Source organism: Rhipicephalus microplus, chromosome 2 (assembly GCF_043290135.1).
Source record: "Rhipicephalus microplus isolate Deutch F79 chromosome 2, USDA_Rmic, whole genome shotgun sequence".
Lineage (NCBI taxonomy): Eukaryota > Metazoa > Arthropoda > Arachnida > Ixodida > Ixodidae > Rhipicephalus > Rhipicephalus microplus.
Genome location: NC_134701.1, coordinates 52,011,249 through 52,024,446, shown reverse-complemented (window position 1 = coordinate 52,024,446; position 13,198 = coordinate 52,011,249). Strand labels below are relative to the sequence as shown.

General features: G+C 45.2%; 1 protein-coding gene across 3 annotated transcripts in view; it reads right to left on the bottom strand.

Moving 5' to 3' along the window:
* The window catches only part of Tsp5D (Tetraspanin 5D), a 130,012-nt gene that overhangs the window by 20,519 nt on the left and 96,295 nt on the right, over window positions 1–13,198 (bottom strand). For all 3 annotated transcript variants that reach the window (XM_037422167.2, XM_075886461.1, XM_075886462.1), the window contains 2 exons: window positions 2,950–3,054; window positions 725–877 (listed from right to left, as the gene is read on the bottom strand). In XM_037422167.2, the coding sequence (XP_037278064.1) occupies window positions 725–877; window positions 2,950–3,054 (258 nt within the window). The remainder of the gene's footprint in view (window positions 1–724; window positions 878–2,949; window positions 3,055–13,198) is intronic.

The following is a 13,198-nucleotide window of genomic DNA, read 5'->3' as shown; positions in this document are numbered from 1 at the left end:
TTGATGTCAGGAAAAGAATCGCGTTAATATGAGTAATAAAGCGTTTTAGAATATCAAAGGAACAGCCAGGCGTAACACAATGTGAATTGCGTAACGAGTGGGTGGTCCAGTGGTCCAACCCATTAGAAAACTTGTTTTAACTTATTAACTACGATGCATACCCACTTCGGGCATATTTGTTCATCGTTATCAGCTACTGCATGAAAAAAGTACACAAAATTCATAACAAGTGTGTAGTGGATAACATATGCTTCTCCAAAAAATGACGAAGGATAGCATATTGAATGCTGGCCTACTACACAAAATTTATGATTAGCCATTTATGGCATAGTGGGTACCCAGGAGTGTGCTTGTAGCATCCCACAGAGTGTTTAGAAAAGGCTCTAAAAGGCCGCTCTTCTAACTTTCACTGTAACTGTGCTGCGCGCTTCCCACAAACTTGGCGTTTATTTTTTTGCCGGAACTGTTCAAGTATTCTCAAAAAGCTTACAGATTGAAAGGCATCTTTCAGGTAACCTACAGGCTGCTTGCTTTTTCCAATGCTCCTTACAAGAAGCCCAGAATGACCAATGGACACGAAGTGTCTGTGACATTCAATTTTCGGAATTGTAACTACACGCTAACAGCTGCTACATAAATGCACAGCAGGACGAGCTTAATTCTCATGTTCAACGGTATTTGCTGCTCTAGTGGGTGGCAAGAAAGAAGCACATATGACACTGACCCCCTCATGAATGAGACGCGGGTTCTTGGAAGTGGCACAGGCTGTGCCATTGACAAATTCTTCCAGGCAGCATGACTGGGGCACCCACTCTTCGTTAGGCCATGCTGAAATGCGGTGCCAGTCGCGATAGCTGTGGACACCGCAACACTCGAACTGTAAAGACAGCAAGCAGACAGGCACACATGCTCACTTCACTGGTTGTTTTCAAAGCAAGAAATGGAAAATGGCATGCGCGTGAAGATACACACACACATATATTTGTTTATTAGGGGCAAAGATCATAAAGGCATGGGTTTGTCCTTCTACTGTGACCTGTTCGCGATTACCTAGTTTATGAAAGACTCAGCAGGTGGTGTTAGTGTGAATAACAGACAGACGGACAGATAGAGAAATGGACGGATGAATTCATGGTACACCGATAGAGCCCTCCGAAGCTTTGTCATCATTCACTCCATAGATATGCTGAGATTTTTTTGTCACAATCTCTTCCCAGAGATATATGCACCAAATTATTTACTTGCGTGTTCATTGGACGACCCACAAGGACAATAATGAAAAAGGTGTGGTGCTGAAGTCAAAGCTGGCTATCATGAAGCCGTATTCAATCCCTGCTCTATGCCCAGCATCAGCTATAAAGACTTAAGTATATATTGAATACACGCTGCAACAAAGAAAGGTTTTTGTACTTACTAGGTTACCATGTATTCTATGATTACTTAAGTGACTCTAAGTTAAAGCAAGATTCAAGCATATAGTATAGCATTGTTATTTTGTTCCTTCTCCCTGTATGCAACAACATCAGTTGTTGCCTGCTTTCCCACTAGTTGCTGTTGCCGTTGCTGCTGTGTTGGGGCTGGCTGGTCCCGACGAAGCAGAAAAAGACGGCCGGCGGAGACGTACGCAGCCGGCGGGGACGCCGACCAGCCCGAACACGCGGGTTGGCGCTCAGCACCGAAGAGAAGAACAACAACCGCACTCCACAGTTACCCAACGCACATTCATTTTATTTACAGTCGCCTTGAAATCCTGGATGTCAGATAGGCACAAGCTCCCCCGTACCTCATATTTAAACGGAAGACGCTCCCGAAGGGAGTCTTTTTCCCGAGTGGTGTGATCATGTGGGCCAACGAGAAAAATGGGTGCGCGTTGCAATCGATGTCTTACTATTTTTTTTTTCGTCGTGGAAACCAGGTGCACGTTACAATCGAGGGCGCAGTAGAATCGAGTAAATACGGTAGTCTGATGACTGTTTTGATTTCAATATGTAAGTAGGTGTTTATTCCGTTTTCGTTCTCTCGTGCATTGTAACGGTTTAGTCCAGTTATTTCATGCACAGTAATGTTTCTTTGCCGATTCTTTATTACATTAGATTGTAAAAACTTTAATTAATTCTTTATTGATATTGTATAACTTTTTTAGTTACACTTTTCCGAAGTGCCTTTATAAAATCTTTCTTTTTTGGACCCAAACTAGCCTATGGCTATGGGACCACGCACTGTATACAAACTTCTGGTAAAAAGTATGACCAATAAAATTCAATTCAATTAAATTCAGAGTTATATTGGTTTTTTTCACAACTTTTCTATGTATGAATGTATTTCTTGTATCTTACTGATTTACTTTAGCCCTTCCCCTCTACAATGCTTCTTGTAAGTCTTGAGGGTACCAATAAATAAAAAATAAAATAAATAGTGAAGTGCTGCTTACATAGACAATGTAAGCAGCACTTTACTATCTATTAACAGCTCATGTCACTTATTGCTGCTTGAATAAGTGGCATGAGCTGTTACATCCCCCGGATGTAAATTTTGTTCACATTTCACAAAAATGCAACCTCCTTAGCCAGAAAAAAGGTCAGGTTACCACAACATCAGACAAACAACACATCAGGTTTTTTCACAAGGCAATCTTATTGAATGTGTACATTATGTTCTTTGTATCAATGCTTCAATGACTTTTAAGTTGTAGACTCGTAAATCTCTGGCACTTTTTATGCCAGTAGCTGTAATGTGAAAGGCATTACGTCAAAGTGAGTTATAAAAAATCTCTATCCATCAAATACATATATTCATCATACACATGCAAAACAATAAAAATAGCAGAAAATTAAAGACTGTTTATAACTGTATTAATAGTAATATACATTTCACTGTCTTGGTTAATTTTCATGCCTTCTGTCTCGAATGCTTCTTCTGAATGGCATGATAAAAGCTGTGTCGTCTCACCTTTGTGTGGATCTGGTCCCAGAGCTCTGCAAGCCCATTGTCACTGTCTGGGTCATATTTGTGTTCGATGCCCACCTTCAGTTCTTCCATCAGTGACTGGCCAATCTGCATACATGAGCATAATTCGAACTGTAATGTTAAAGCATGCCAAGTATACGTGGCTGTAGGCCTAGCCCAAGTCATCTTGTTCAGAATTGGAGGCATGACTATCAGCCTTATCATCAATGCACTTATTGTTAAGTTGGGAAAGGTGATGACAGAAGCCTTACACCTAAAGCTCAGTATGGTCAGGGGCAGCACTAGAACTTTTTTGCTGTTGTGGCGGGGGGGGGGGGGGCACCAAAGACAAGTGTGTACCTTCAGAGGGGCAGGAAGGTGAAGGCTAGGAACATATGCATTGTGTATTGACTATGCTTGCTCTTGGAGAGGCAAAGAAGGCAGGGGGCACGCAGAAATGTTGCAGATGCTCCAGCCCCCCCGCCCCCCCCCCACCTTTCCTATGGTGCTGTCCCAGAGTCAACATTCCGCTTACAAATTAAAAAAGTCACAGTTCCTCCTCAAGGACAAAGCAATAAAGGCAAATGTCACACAAAAAACGACAAGCACCTTAAAGCTAGCAATGCACTACTGAAGCACAAAACATGCTCGAAAACTACGCAGGACAAGTATGCAGGATGCTTGAAAAATGCATGAGACAAGCGCGAACTAATAACTGTCACAGTTTCTGCATTTTTGTCTTTAAGCAGGGCACTCCAAGTGTCATTGACAATACAGAACCATATGAGGTTTTGGCAGAACCCTATGCTCTCAGGTAAATTTTAAAAATTTTAAGCTGTGGCATGTAGAGCGATTCTTCTGCGTTTCCTGCCACAAGGTGGCGTACGAAGTAACATGTGTTTAGCATTCTTTTTATTTTTTAAGGCAAAGCTCCTTAAGCCGTGATTTGTACATCCCCGATGTATGTAGTGGTAGTTGTGGTCGTAGTAGTAGGTAGTCACCTCTCGTTTAGTCCTTGGAATGTCTGCTGGATAGTGGTACTTGTATACGATGGCTATATGATGAAAATATGCGAGATAGAGGTACTTGGAGTATTCACTAGATGGATGAACGAACAGACAAGCAGACGGACAGATGCACAAACGGCGAACAGACTGGCACATGGACTGGTGCACGGACAGACAGATAGATGTACAAACAAACGCAAGGATGGACGCACGGATGGATGCACGGATGCACGAACAAACAGTCACACGAATGGATGCACATGTGGACCGAAACAAGAACGAACAGACGGAAGCATGGACGGACTGATGAATGCTTCGCCCCACTTATCATCATTCACTCTGTAGGTAAGCTGTGATTTTTTTTTTTTTCCACACCACAAGTAGTTGCAGAGAGCGGCATCTTTCAAGTACGTGTCTGAAGGGCAGTTTTCGAAGTACAAAAAAAAAGGTAGGAGTTTCGCATTCCAGACAAATACACACTGAAGCTCCTCCAAGATCTGTGTACCCCCAGCAGTAAATCTTGAGTATAAAGAGCTCGCAATTACTATGCCGTCGCAAGAATTGCCGAAGGTAGAGTTGTATAAGGTGGCACAGTGCGGAACAATGGGTCACTGGATTTAATCCCCGGTCGGGTACTTCGAAAATTTTTTTTCCGATTTATCTTTGTTTGTGCTTTTTTACACATATTGTAAGAATTCATTGGACTTCATTTTCCTCATCTGTAAATAGCCATCATTAATCTTCGTGTCATTCCTCTTCGTCGTCAACACCATCTTGCTGTTGCTGAATTAAAGCGTCCGCTGAACCGTGGTATTTCAAGTGGTGGAAGGTGCTTCCTGATGAATTCGACCTCTCTCTATCTAAAGCCAGCTCCTGGAGCTCCGTTCGAAATGCCACTTCCGCCAACCGACATCACCACTCGACGCTTCTTTCTTTTCTGGCCCCGTCAACTCTTCACCATCCTGCAGTACTCAATTTTCTGCATCCCTTTTATTCCAAAGAACTACGCAGCTTCCTTTGACTCGCATAATACTTTCGCCTCTTCATTCCCAACTTTGCCACCATTGCTGCTGTACTCCACAAGCTCCTTGTTAGTACCGGTTCCTTCGATTGAAATGATTCGTGCGAAGCTGCATTTTAAGAACTCAAGCACGCACTGACATACCTACCGATGCTTTGTTATTTCGATGACGAGGGACCTACGTTACTACACACTGACGCTAGCAGACAAAGAATTGGCACCATACTCCTTTAGCGCGACCATGCATTTCGCAAGAAAGTTGTCGCATATGCAGCCGCACTTTGACCTCTGCAGAAAAGAGGTGCTCGATAACCGAACAAGAATGCTTGGCAGCTGTCTCGTCTATCCAAAAATTTTGTCCGTATTTTCATGGTCGACATTTTACTGTTGTGACAGACCACCATGCCCTAAGCTGGTTGCCGACAATCAAAAATTTGTTGGGGCGCCTTGGCCGCTGGATTCTCTGATTACAAGCATATGACTTTGGCATCATCTACAAGACCAGAAAACAGCGCCAAGATGCCAATGCTTTATCATAATGCCCTTTGCTGCCATCTCCAGTGCACATCACATCCCTTGTCAAATTGGATACATGGAGGACGCCTCGTCGATATCGTACATTTCTTTTCTGCCTTCATCCACCCATCCTTCAGTACTTTCCACTCACCAGCAAGCCGATTCTTCTTGTACTGACATCATCGGGCGGCTTGCCGGTGCTTCGTCTTCCTTAAATTCCAGGCTCCGGAAACAACTCCGGCTCATCAAGTTCAAGCACAATGTGCGGTACATTTTCCACCCAGAAAGTGATCGATGGGTTCCCGTCATACTACGCGCTCTTTGCACTGAAGCTCTGTGTGGTTCACACGATGAAGAAAAACGACACGAAGACTGATGTTGGTTATTTACAGATAAGGAAGGTAAAGTATAATAAATTTTTACACTAATTTCAAGAATTCATCGGATTTCATCTTTCTCATCTGTAATTAACCATAATCAGTCTTCATGTCACTCCTCTTCGTCGTCGGCGCCATCCTGCTTTTGCTGAAATAAAGCGTCGGCTGAACCATGGTATTTCTATATATATACATGTACGGGACATGATGGTGACTGTAAAAGGCTGCTGAGAGTGTTCATATAATTGCTCTCACAATAAAATGAAGGGTGCAACATAGTTGGGATATTAAGAGCTCTATTAAGAACCCCTGACACCAAATTTAGAAACTCAAGATGCTTCTGTTGTTTGAGAGTCCTCCATATGGGAGCACTTCTGACCGATTATTAGTGACGAGCGTTGCCTATAAGATATTTTAAATTGCTATTAAAGTAAGGGAGTTTGACCATGCATAATCTCAGGCACTGCCCCGTTGTAGGGCACTAGTTTCTTATAGTATTTAAGCGGGCGTTTTCAACAGATGCCAAATCATTTGGAATTGATGATGCTAGCATAAATTATATGATGCATTAGAACAATATGATTCAATTTCCACATTACCATGCGCAAAGCTAGAAATCACTGTAAAAAAGTCGCAAACAAAACTTTTGTTGCCAGGGGTCCTTTTAAAGGGGTGGTGCCACCAAATTTTGAGGCTATAACAAGCCTCTCGTGGGTTTTCTCTGTATGCAAAGACACCCCACATGAAAGGTCGGACACAGCAAACATTTACAGATATATTAATTCACTTCCGAAATATACCTAAATACCCATTTTCTCGATGGAGGCCCATCGCGAGCGCGTCCAACACTGACGTAATGACGTCGCACTAGACCTGTTGAGTCACCTCTAGGCCTTCGCCACGAATGTACCGGCAACGCATCGCGGCTGCTGTAGCTAGCAGCATGCTTGTCTTGCAGGTGCTTGAGTGGCATGTGTGTGGGAGAGCAGACATGAATCAACACGATGTGCACCAGAGCTTTGTGAGGTCACGTGACTGAGCTACCTACCCTGCTACGTCACTGCCCAACTCAACGCTCAGACACCGAAAATTGTTCACATAAATGAGGTGATTTAAATTATTTAGCGATAATTAAAGAATCTTGGTACATGTATAAGGCTTCTCGGAGCCATACGAAATATTTACAGCAAAGAACGCTTAAGCCACAAATACGGTGGCACCTACCCCTTAATGTCCAAGTTAGGCAACATCGTCAGCACGTCACATGTTCTACGTACGAATGCATGAAAAAAGCAAACAACTCCTTCCTTTGTGGTGCAATTGAAAGCGTGCGAGGGCCGCTGACGACTGCGGCTCTAGCGAAGAGGAAATGCAACAATCGGCCATCTCCTCCCACGGGTGCTAAAGGCCGCAACAAAGCATATGTATTTTAATTAAATCCCATGATGTATTTGTGGGATGCAGTAGTCAATGAAGGACGGATCCCAACATAAAACGTAACGATGTTTATCAATGCGGTAGCAACAGCAGGGCAAGTGTCCCGATGCTGCGCTCGAACTGTTAGAGAAACAATCATTGTAGCGAGCCTGGCAGCTTGGGTCTTATAGCCACCTGTGGTGGCGTCAGCCTCTGGTGAAAAAGCGGTGGCACTATCCATTATTGGACGCGCGTGGCACTGTCCATTATCAGTTGCTGGCTGCGCCGGTTTGTGCGCAGTCTGTTACCACATCACCCCCCTGCGATGAGGAGAACCCTCAGAGCTTGTAGAAGTCTCGGAGACATACCAGACGCCCAGAGCGTGTCGTGAAAGTAGCGGGCTGCGACGTGGCAGCTGTGGAAGAAGTGGCCAAAGGGTGCTGGACTTTCTTCTGAAGGTCAAGGTTGCGAGTGGCAGCGAAGACGGACAAAGTGAACACCCAAGAATGGAATCTGCGCAAGCTGTATCGCAGCAGGAGCCAGGGTCATGGAAAGCAACGTGGCTAGAACCTTGGCTGTGGACAGTGGCACTGGGACAAGAGCATGTCCTGCCATAGTCATCACCGGTGGGATCCTCTTTTTGAGAGGAGCAGTCGGAACCACTGTAGACGTCTGGGCAGAATAGGTTGCCAGAGTCTGAGTAATGGTGGTCTCGGTGAACTGCAACGAAGAGGCAGCGGTGGTGGAAGCAGCAATGGTTGTAAGGAGTAACGGCCGTCGAGTGGGAAGAGTAGACAGCACGATGGTTGGCAAGGCAGACGTGGTAGAATCAGCTACCGGGGTGAACATAAGGGTAGTGACAACCCGAGGTTCGATGCTAATGTTTCGCATGGTAGGCAGCAATTGACGTGGCACAGCTGGTTGAGGTAGGGCTAGCACGAAACCTCGAAGTCCGTCGTATGCCTGTGGTCCTGGAGGAGGCACAACGCATCGCAGAGAAGGAGGAAGCATGTCTACTGTGATGGCATACCTTTCCTGCAGCGAGATGATAATGCGCAGGCAGAAAGCAGACTCCATCTTGACGAGCCAAGTAGCTGAGCTTCCTGGCCAGAATTCGGGAAACTCTGGTGGTATGAGGATGCAGGGCACCATGACCATAGGAGAGATGGCACTCGCTAGAACAGAGCTTTGGTGGGCGTCTACCGAGCACGACTGTTGTTGGGCCTGAAGTAGTTCTTTAAGTAGTTGTACTTGTTGACTAAGAGCAGCGAGGGCTTCTAGCTCGGCCATGGCAGTGCGGTTAGTTCGATTTCAGGGTCACCAGATGTGGGGTCTTGGTGTAAGCAGCGCTAGGCAAGGCAGTAGTGGTCAGCCCAGCAGGCTGAGCATTTTCAGTAGTTATAAGCATGCTTTCAAGAAATACCAAGGTTGTATTGACCAAGACTTCCGTAGCTGACGTGGCCTTCGCAGGATTAGAAGCAGGTAGGCCAGTCGAGGTGGTGATAGGCATGAAGGGGATGGTGTGGAAGTTCAGCGAAGCTGGGGCAGCTTGGGTCTTATAGCCGCCTGTGGTGACATCAGGCTCTGGTAAAAGAGCGCTGGCGCTGTCTGTTATTGGATGCGCGTCGCAACATGTGGCCGAGTTTGTGGCCGCAACATGTGGCCGCAACATGTGGCCTGTTTTCTATTTTAGATATTTCTATAAATTAAGTAAGAACAGTGAAAGGAGGCATGAGTGCGCCATCTGGCGGATGTTCAGACCTTTCCTTGCTCAGCTGTAAGAAGGCTTGAGTGGCCACTCATTATCAAAGTAATTTCTGTATGCCAGAACTTTTAGAGTCTTCCCCATTAGCTGGAAAAAATTGTCATCAAAGCTACTCAATTCATCATTGAAAAGTGACGTCAGACAATGAGCAACACTAGCCTGTCGCGCTGAACTTGACGAGAGCCGCAGCATCTGCCAAGCACTGGGCGCCTGCTATAGCTCGCGCAACTTGGAACAACATCTAATGCACTTTCAAATGTTCTTACATTAGACCTTCACAATTACCTAAATAGAAAAACTAGACACCCTTGTCCTTGCGTTTTCAAGCAATTTAATATTTCTGCGGTTAGTAGCTGCATGCGCTACGTTCGCTCGCACTTGATCATCTGCTACGTGGAGCCTATTGCTTGCAGTAGCGCCACCTTAGCCAGAAGTCTGTTATGCAGCGCTTTCAGAGTATGGCAAAGGCAGAGAGGTTGGCAACATTAGAGGCTCTAGCAACATTGCAGTAGCAACATGGTGGTAGCTGAGCAGGTTCTACAACAGTGGGTTTCACTGCCAGCTCAGAGTTTCAGGTCTGGGCACGCAAGGTGCAAGCCGTACCAGTCCTGCATGAATGGCCGCACAGCCTTGTTGAGTACAAACATATTACAGCGAAAGCTGTGCACAACTCAGGTTACGCGCAGTTGTCCGCCGTCACCACCGCCGCCGGTGTCCTTAACCACATCATGCGAAATTAGAAAAAAAAAACCTAGCACCAAAGACACAGTGGGGCTAGAAACTCAGGTCTACTGGGTGCCTGCACAGTACTCTATGACTGAGCTACGCCGATGCTTGTGACTTGTTGGTAAACATACCACCAAAGACACAGTGGGGCTCAAACCCGGGTCCACTGGGTACCAGCCCAGTATTCTACCACTGAGCTACGCCGATGCTTGTGGCTCGTTGGCAAACTTGCCTTAGGCGAGCTTGATGTCGGGAAAGTAATCGCGTTATTACGACTTATAAAACATTTTAAAACAGCGAAAAAACAAGCAGTCGTCGCACAATGCGAATAGCATAACAAGTCGGCCATCCAATGCTCCAACTCGTTACAAAAGGTTCTTCTTGTCCCCCTATTAACTGTGGCACATACCCGCTTCAGCCATAATTCCTCATCATCGTCAGCCACTGTATGAACAATTGGCATGAAATTCCTTGCAAGTGTTTAGTGGATACCAGGCTTCTCACAAGAATGACGAAAAACAGCATAGCGAATGCTGGCCTACTACCCAAAAGTTTATTATTATTGCCCTAGTGGGTATCAACCAAGTGTGCTTGCAGTAGTTACCCAATTAGTGTTTTCAAACTCATGGCCACCTGATTCATGCCCAATCCCCCAGAGTGGGTAGGAGCCAATGATCCAAGGACCATCATCATCATCATCATCGAGTGTTTTGAAAAGGCTCTGAAAGTCATAGGTGCGCGAGCCCAGAAGGAGCTCTTTGATAATCGCCTCGCCTTCAGCTTGCCCGTGCTCAACCTGCTGGGGTGTTCTTGACTGAGGATTGAGTGGTTTTAGCTTTCTGTCTTATAGTCAGATTCTATAGTTTATCTGTTTCTGAGTCTAACCGTATCTCTAGTGCTCATGTCGACTACTTCTCCTGGCCAGGCACGATCCGCCTGGTCAGAGTCCCTGCCATCTAATGAATTACCGCTAGACTCCTTTTTCCGCAGTGGTATCGACAGCATTCCTATGGAACTGGTACCTACAAATGGAGGCTTCATCAGACTTACAAACCCTCAGGCGGTTCAAAAGGAACTTAAGACAACTTCAAACCATTTCCAGACCATCACAGATGTGCACCCATTTGGGCGAAAAGGTATCGTGTGTAGGTCGCCGGATCAGACCTGCGTGCAGGATCTTCTCAAGTGCACCTCCTTTGCTGCTACCCCGGTGAGTGCTTTTATTCCGCCTCACCTTGCATGTACCAAAGGCTTTGTACGGGGAGTCGACTCCAAGCTGAGTCCAGCTGAGATCCTAGACAGGCTCTCTGGAGCAGGCGTAATTTCGATTTACCGGAGTAATCGCCTAGTCGACAAAGAGAGGGTACCAACCGAATCTGTCATCGCGACATTTGTGGGCACAAAATGCCCGTCAGAAATAAAATGATGGCCACTGATCTTCCGAGTAGAACCCCTCGCTTCTCGTCCGATTCAGTGCAAGAACTGCTGGAGATTCGGCCACAGTGTGGGAGGATGTAAATCTAACGTTCATTGTAGCACCTGCGGAGAGAGCCATCCTTCAAGCAAGTGTACTGCTACAGCGGAAAAGTGTTGTCTCAGTGGGGGTAGTCACTGCGCCGACAACTCTGACTGTTCGACTCGTTCCCGGGAGGTTCAAATCCTAGAAGTTATTGACCGTCGCCACTGTTCTCGAAGGGAAGCCATTGACATAGTTAGAGGCAGGGCTTTTGGATACTCTGGTATAACAGCGTGCTGTACTTCCAGTACGGACTCAAACCTATTGCAGGCTATTGAAACTGCTGTGGAAAAGGCAGTGAGTAAGGCAATAGATAAACTCATATCTAACCTTTCCGACTGTTTGGTGCAAATTCTTTCAAGTCAGAGTGGACAAACAGTACAGACTAGTACAGAACCTGGAGTATTAGACATTACCAGCGATGCCACACAGCAACGCAATGTAGTGTTGGACGAACTTTCTGCATCTGCAGGCAAGGCTAAGCAGTCAGGAACACAGGTGCACTTGGACCGACATTCGCCTCAGCCGAGCACAAGTACTGCTACAGATATGGAACTCGATATACGAACTAATAAACGTACCAGATCTCCTATCTTCACCGATCTCAAGTCCAAATCTAAACGGAATGAATCAGCTATTTCGCGTGAAGATGCTAACAAGGGCGCGACATGCGCCTCTGCAATGCGCTCAACACCATAGGTCAGTTGAGGGTACTAGAGTGAAACTGCCGTTCTATATTCTCAGCCTCAACCGACTTACATTACCTTTGCAATAATCTTAATCTTGATATTATAATTCTCCAAGAAACTTGGCCCACACCAGATAAAAATTTCCATCTTGCAGGTTTTCGTTTTTTTTTCGATTAGATCGCCCATCACGTGGTGGTGGTTTGATGACCCTTGTATCAAGTAAATTATGCCATAGGGCGAACATTTCTTTCAGAATGTTAGACTTGGATTGTGAAATATTAGCATTAGACTTGTGTCTCCCCGGATACCACCCTTTTCAATTGTAAATTGTTACTTCCCCTCCAGTGTACAAAGCACGCGTTATCTTGACAGCGTTTTGGTAGCATGTAGAAAGGAAATTGTACTGACAGGAGACTTTAATTCACATCATTTGTCTTGGGGTATAAGGACAGATTCTTGTGGTAGGCGACTGTGGGAACGGACTATTGATCACAACCTCTCCTGTCTGAATAAAGGTCATGTAACATTTGTCCGAGGTCAAACTAACTCAGTATTGGATTTAACGTTTTGCTCCAATGCAATCGAGGTTTTGTCATGGGCTGTTCTGGATTCGGCAACTAACATCGACCATCTTCCTGTAGTTTTTGACATTACTTGTCCAACAATAACTTTAGATCAGCCGAAACACACATACATCAACCATAGCAAATTTCAAGCCTGCCTCCGTTCTGCCATTTCCAAGCTTGGAAATGCCAGTACTAAGGAGATTGCATCTACGATTGGTTCAATGCAGGAGGGATCTAGAAAAAATTCCAAATTTTCTATTTCATACAATAAACAATCCTCCTCTCGTTGGTGGAACGATGAGTGTACGCACGATTATAGAAGACGAAAAGCCGCTTGGAAAAAACTTCTTAATCAGAGCCTAACAAACTGGAAGGACTATCAATTCCTTGCTGGCGTGTTTAAGCGTAAAGTGAACTGCGCGAAAGAAGAATACGACAGTAGACATTTTGATTATCTTTCTAAATAAAAAAATAAGCGTGCTTTGTTCGCTTATCTTTAAACAAGAAAAGTACTGCCAGCACCTTTAACGTTGCAGTCATGTGTCTTGACACCGGAAGAAATCAACACCTCTCTAGAAGACATAGCGCAAGGTTTAGAACGCCGCTTCACTGCTAATTTTTTGGCTATTCAGTCCGTTCTGGTAAACTTGCAT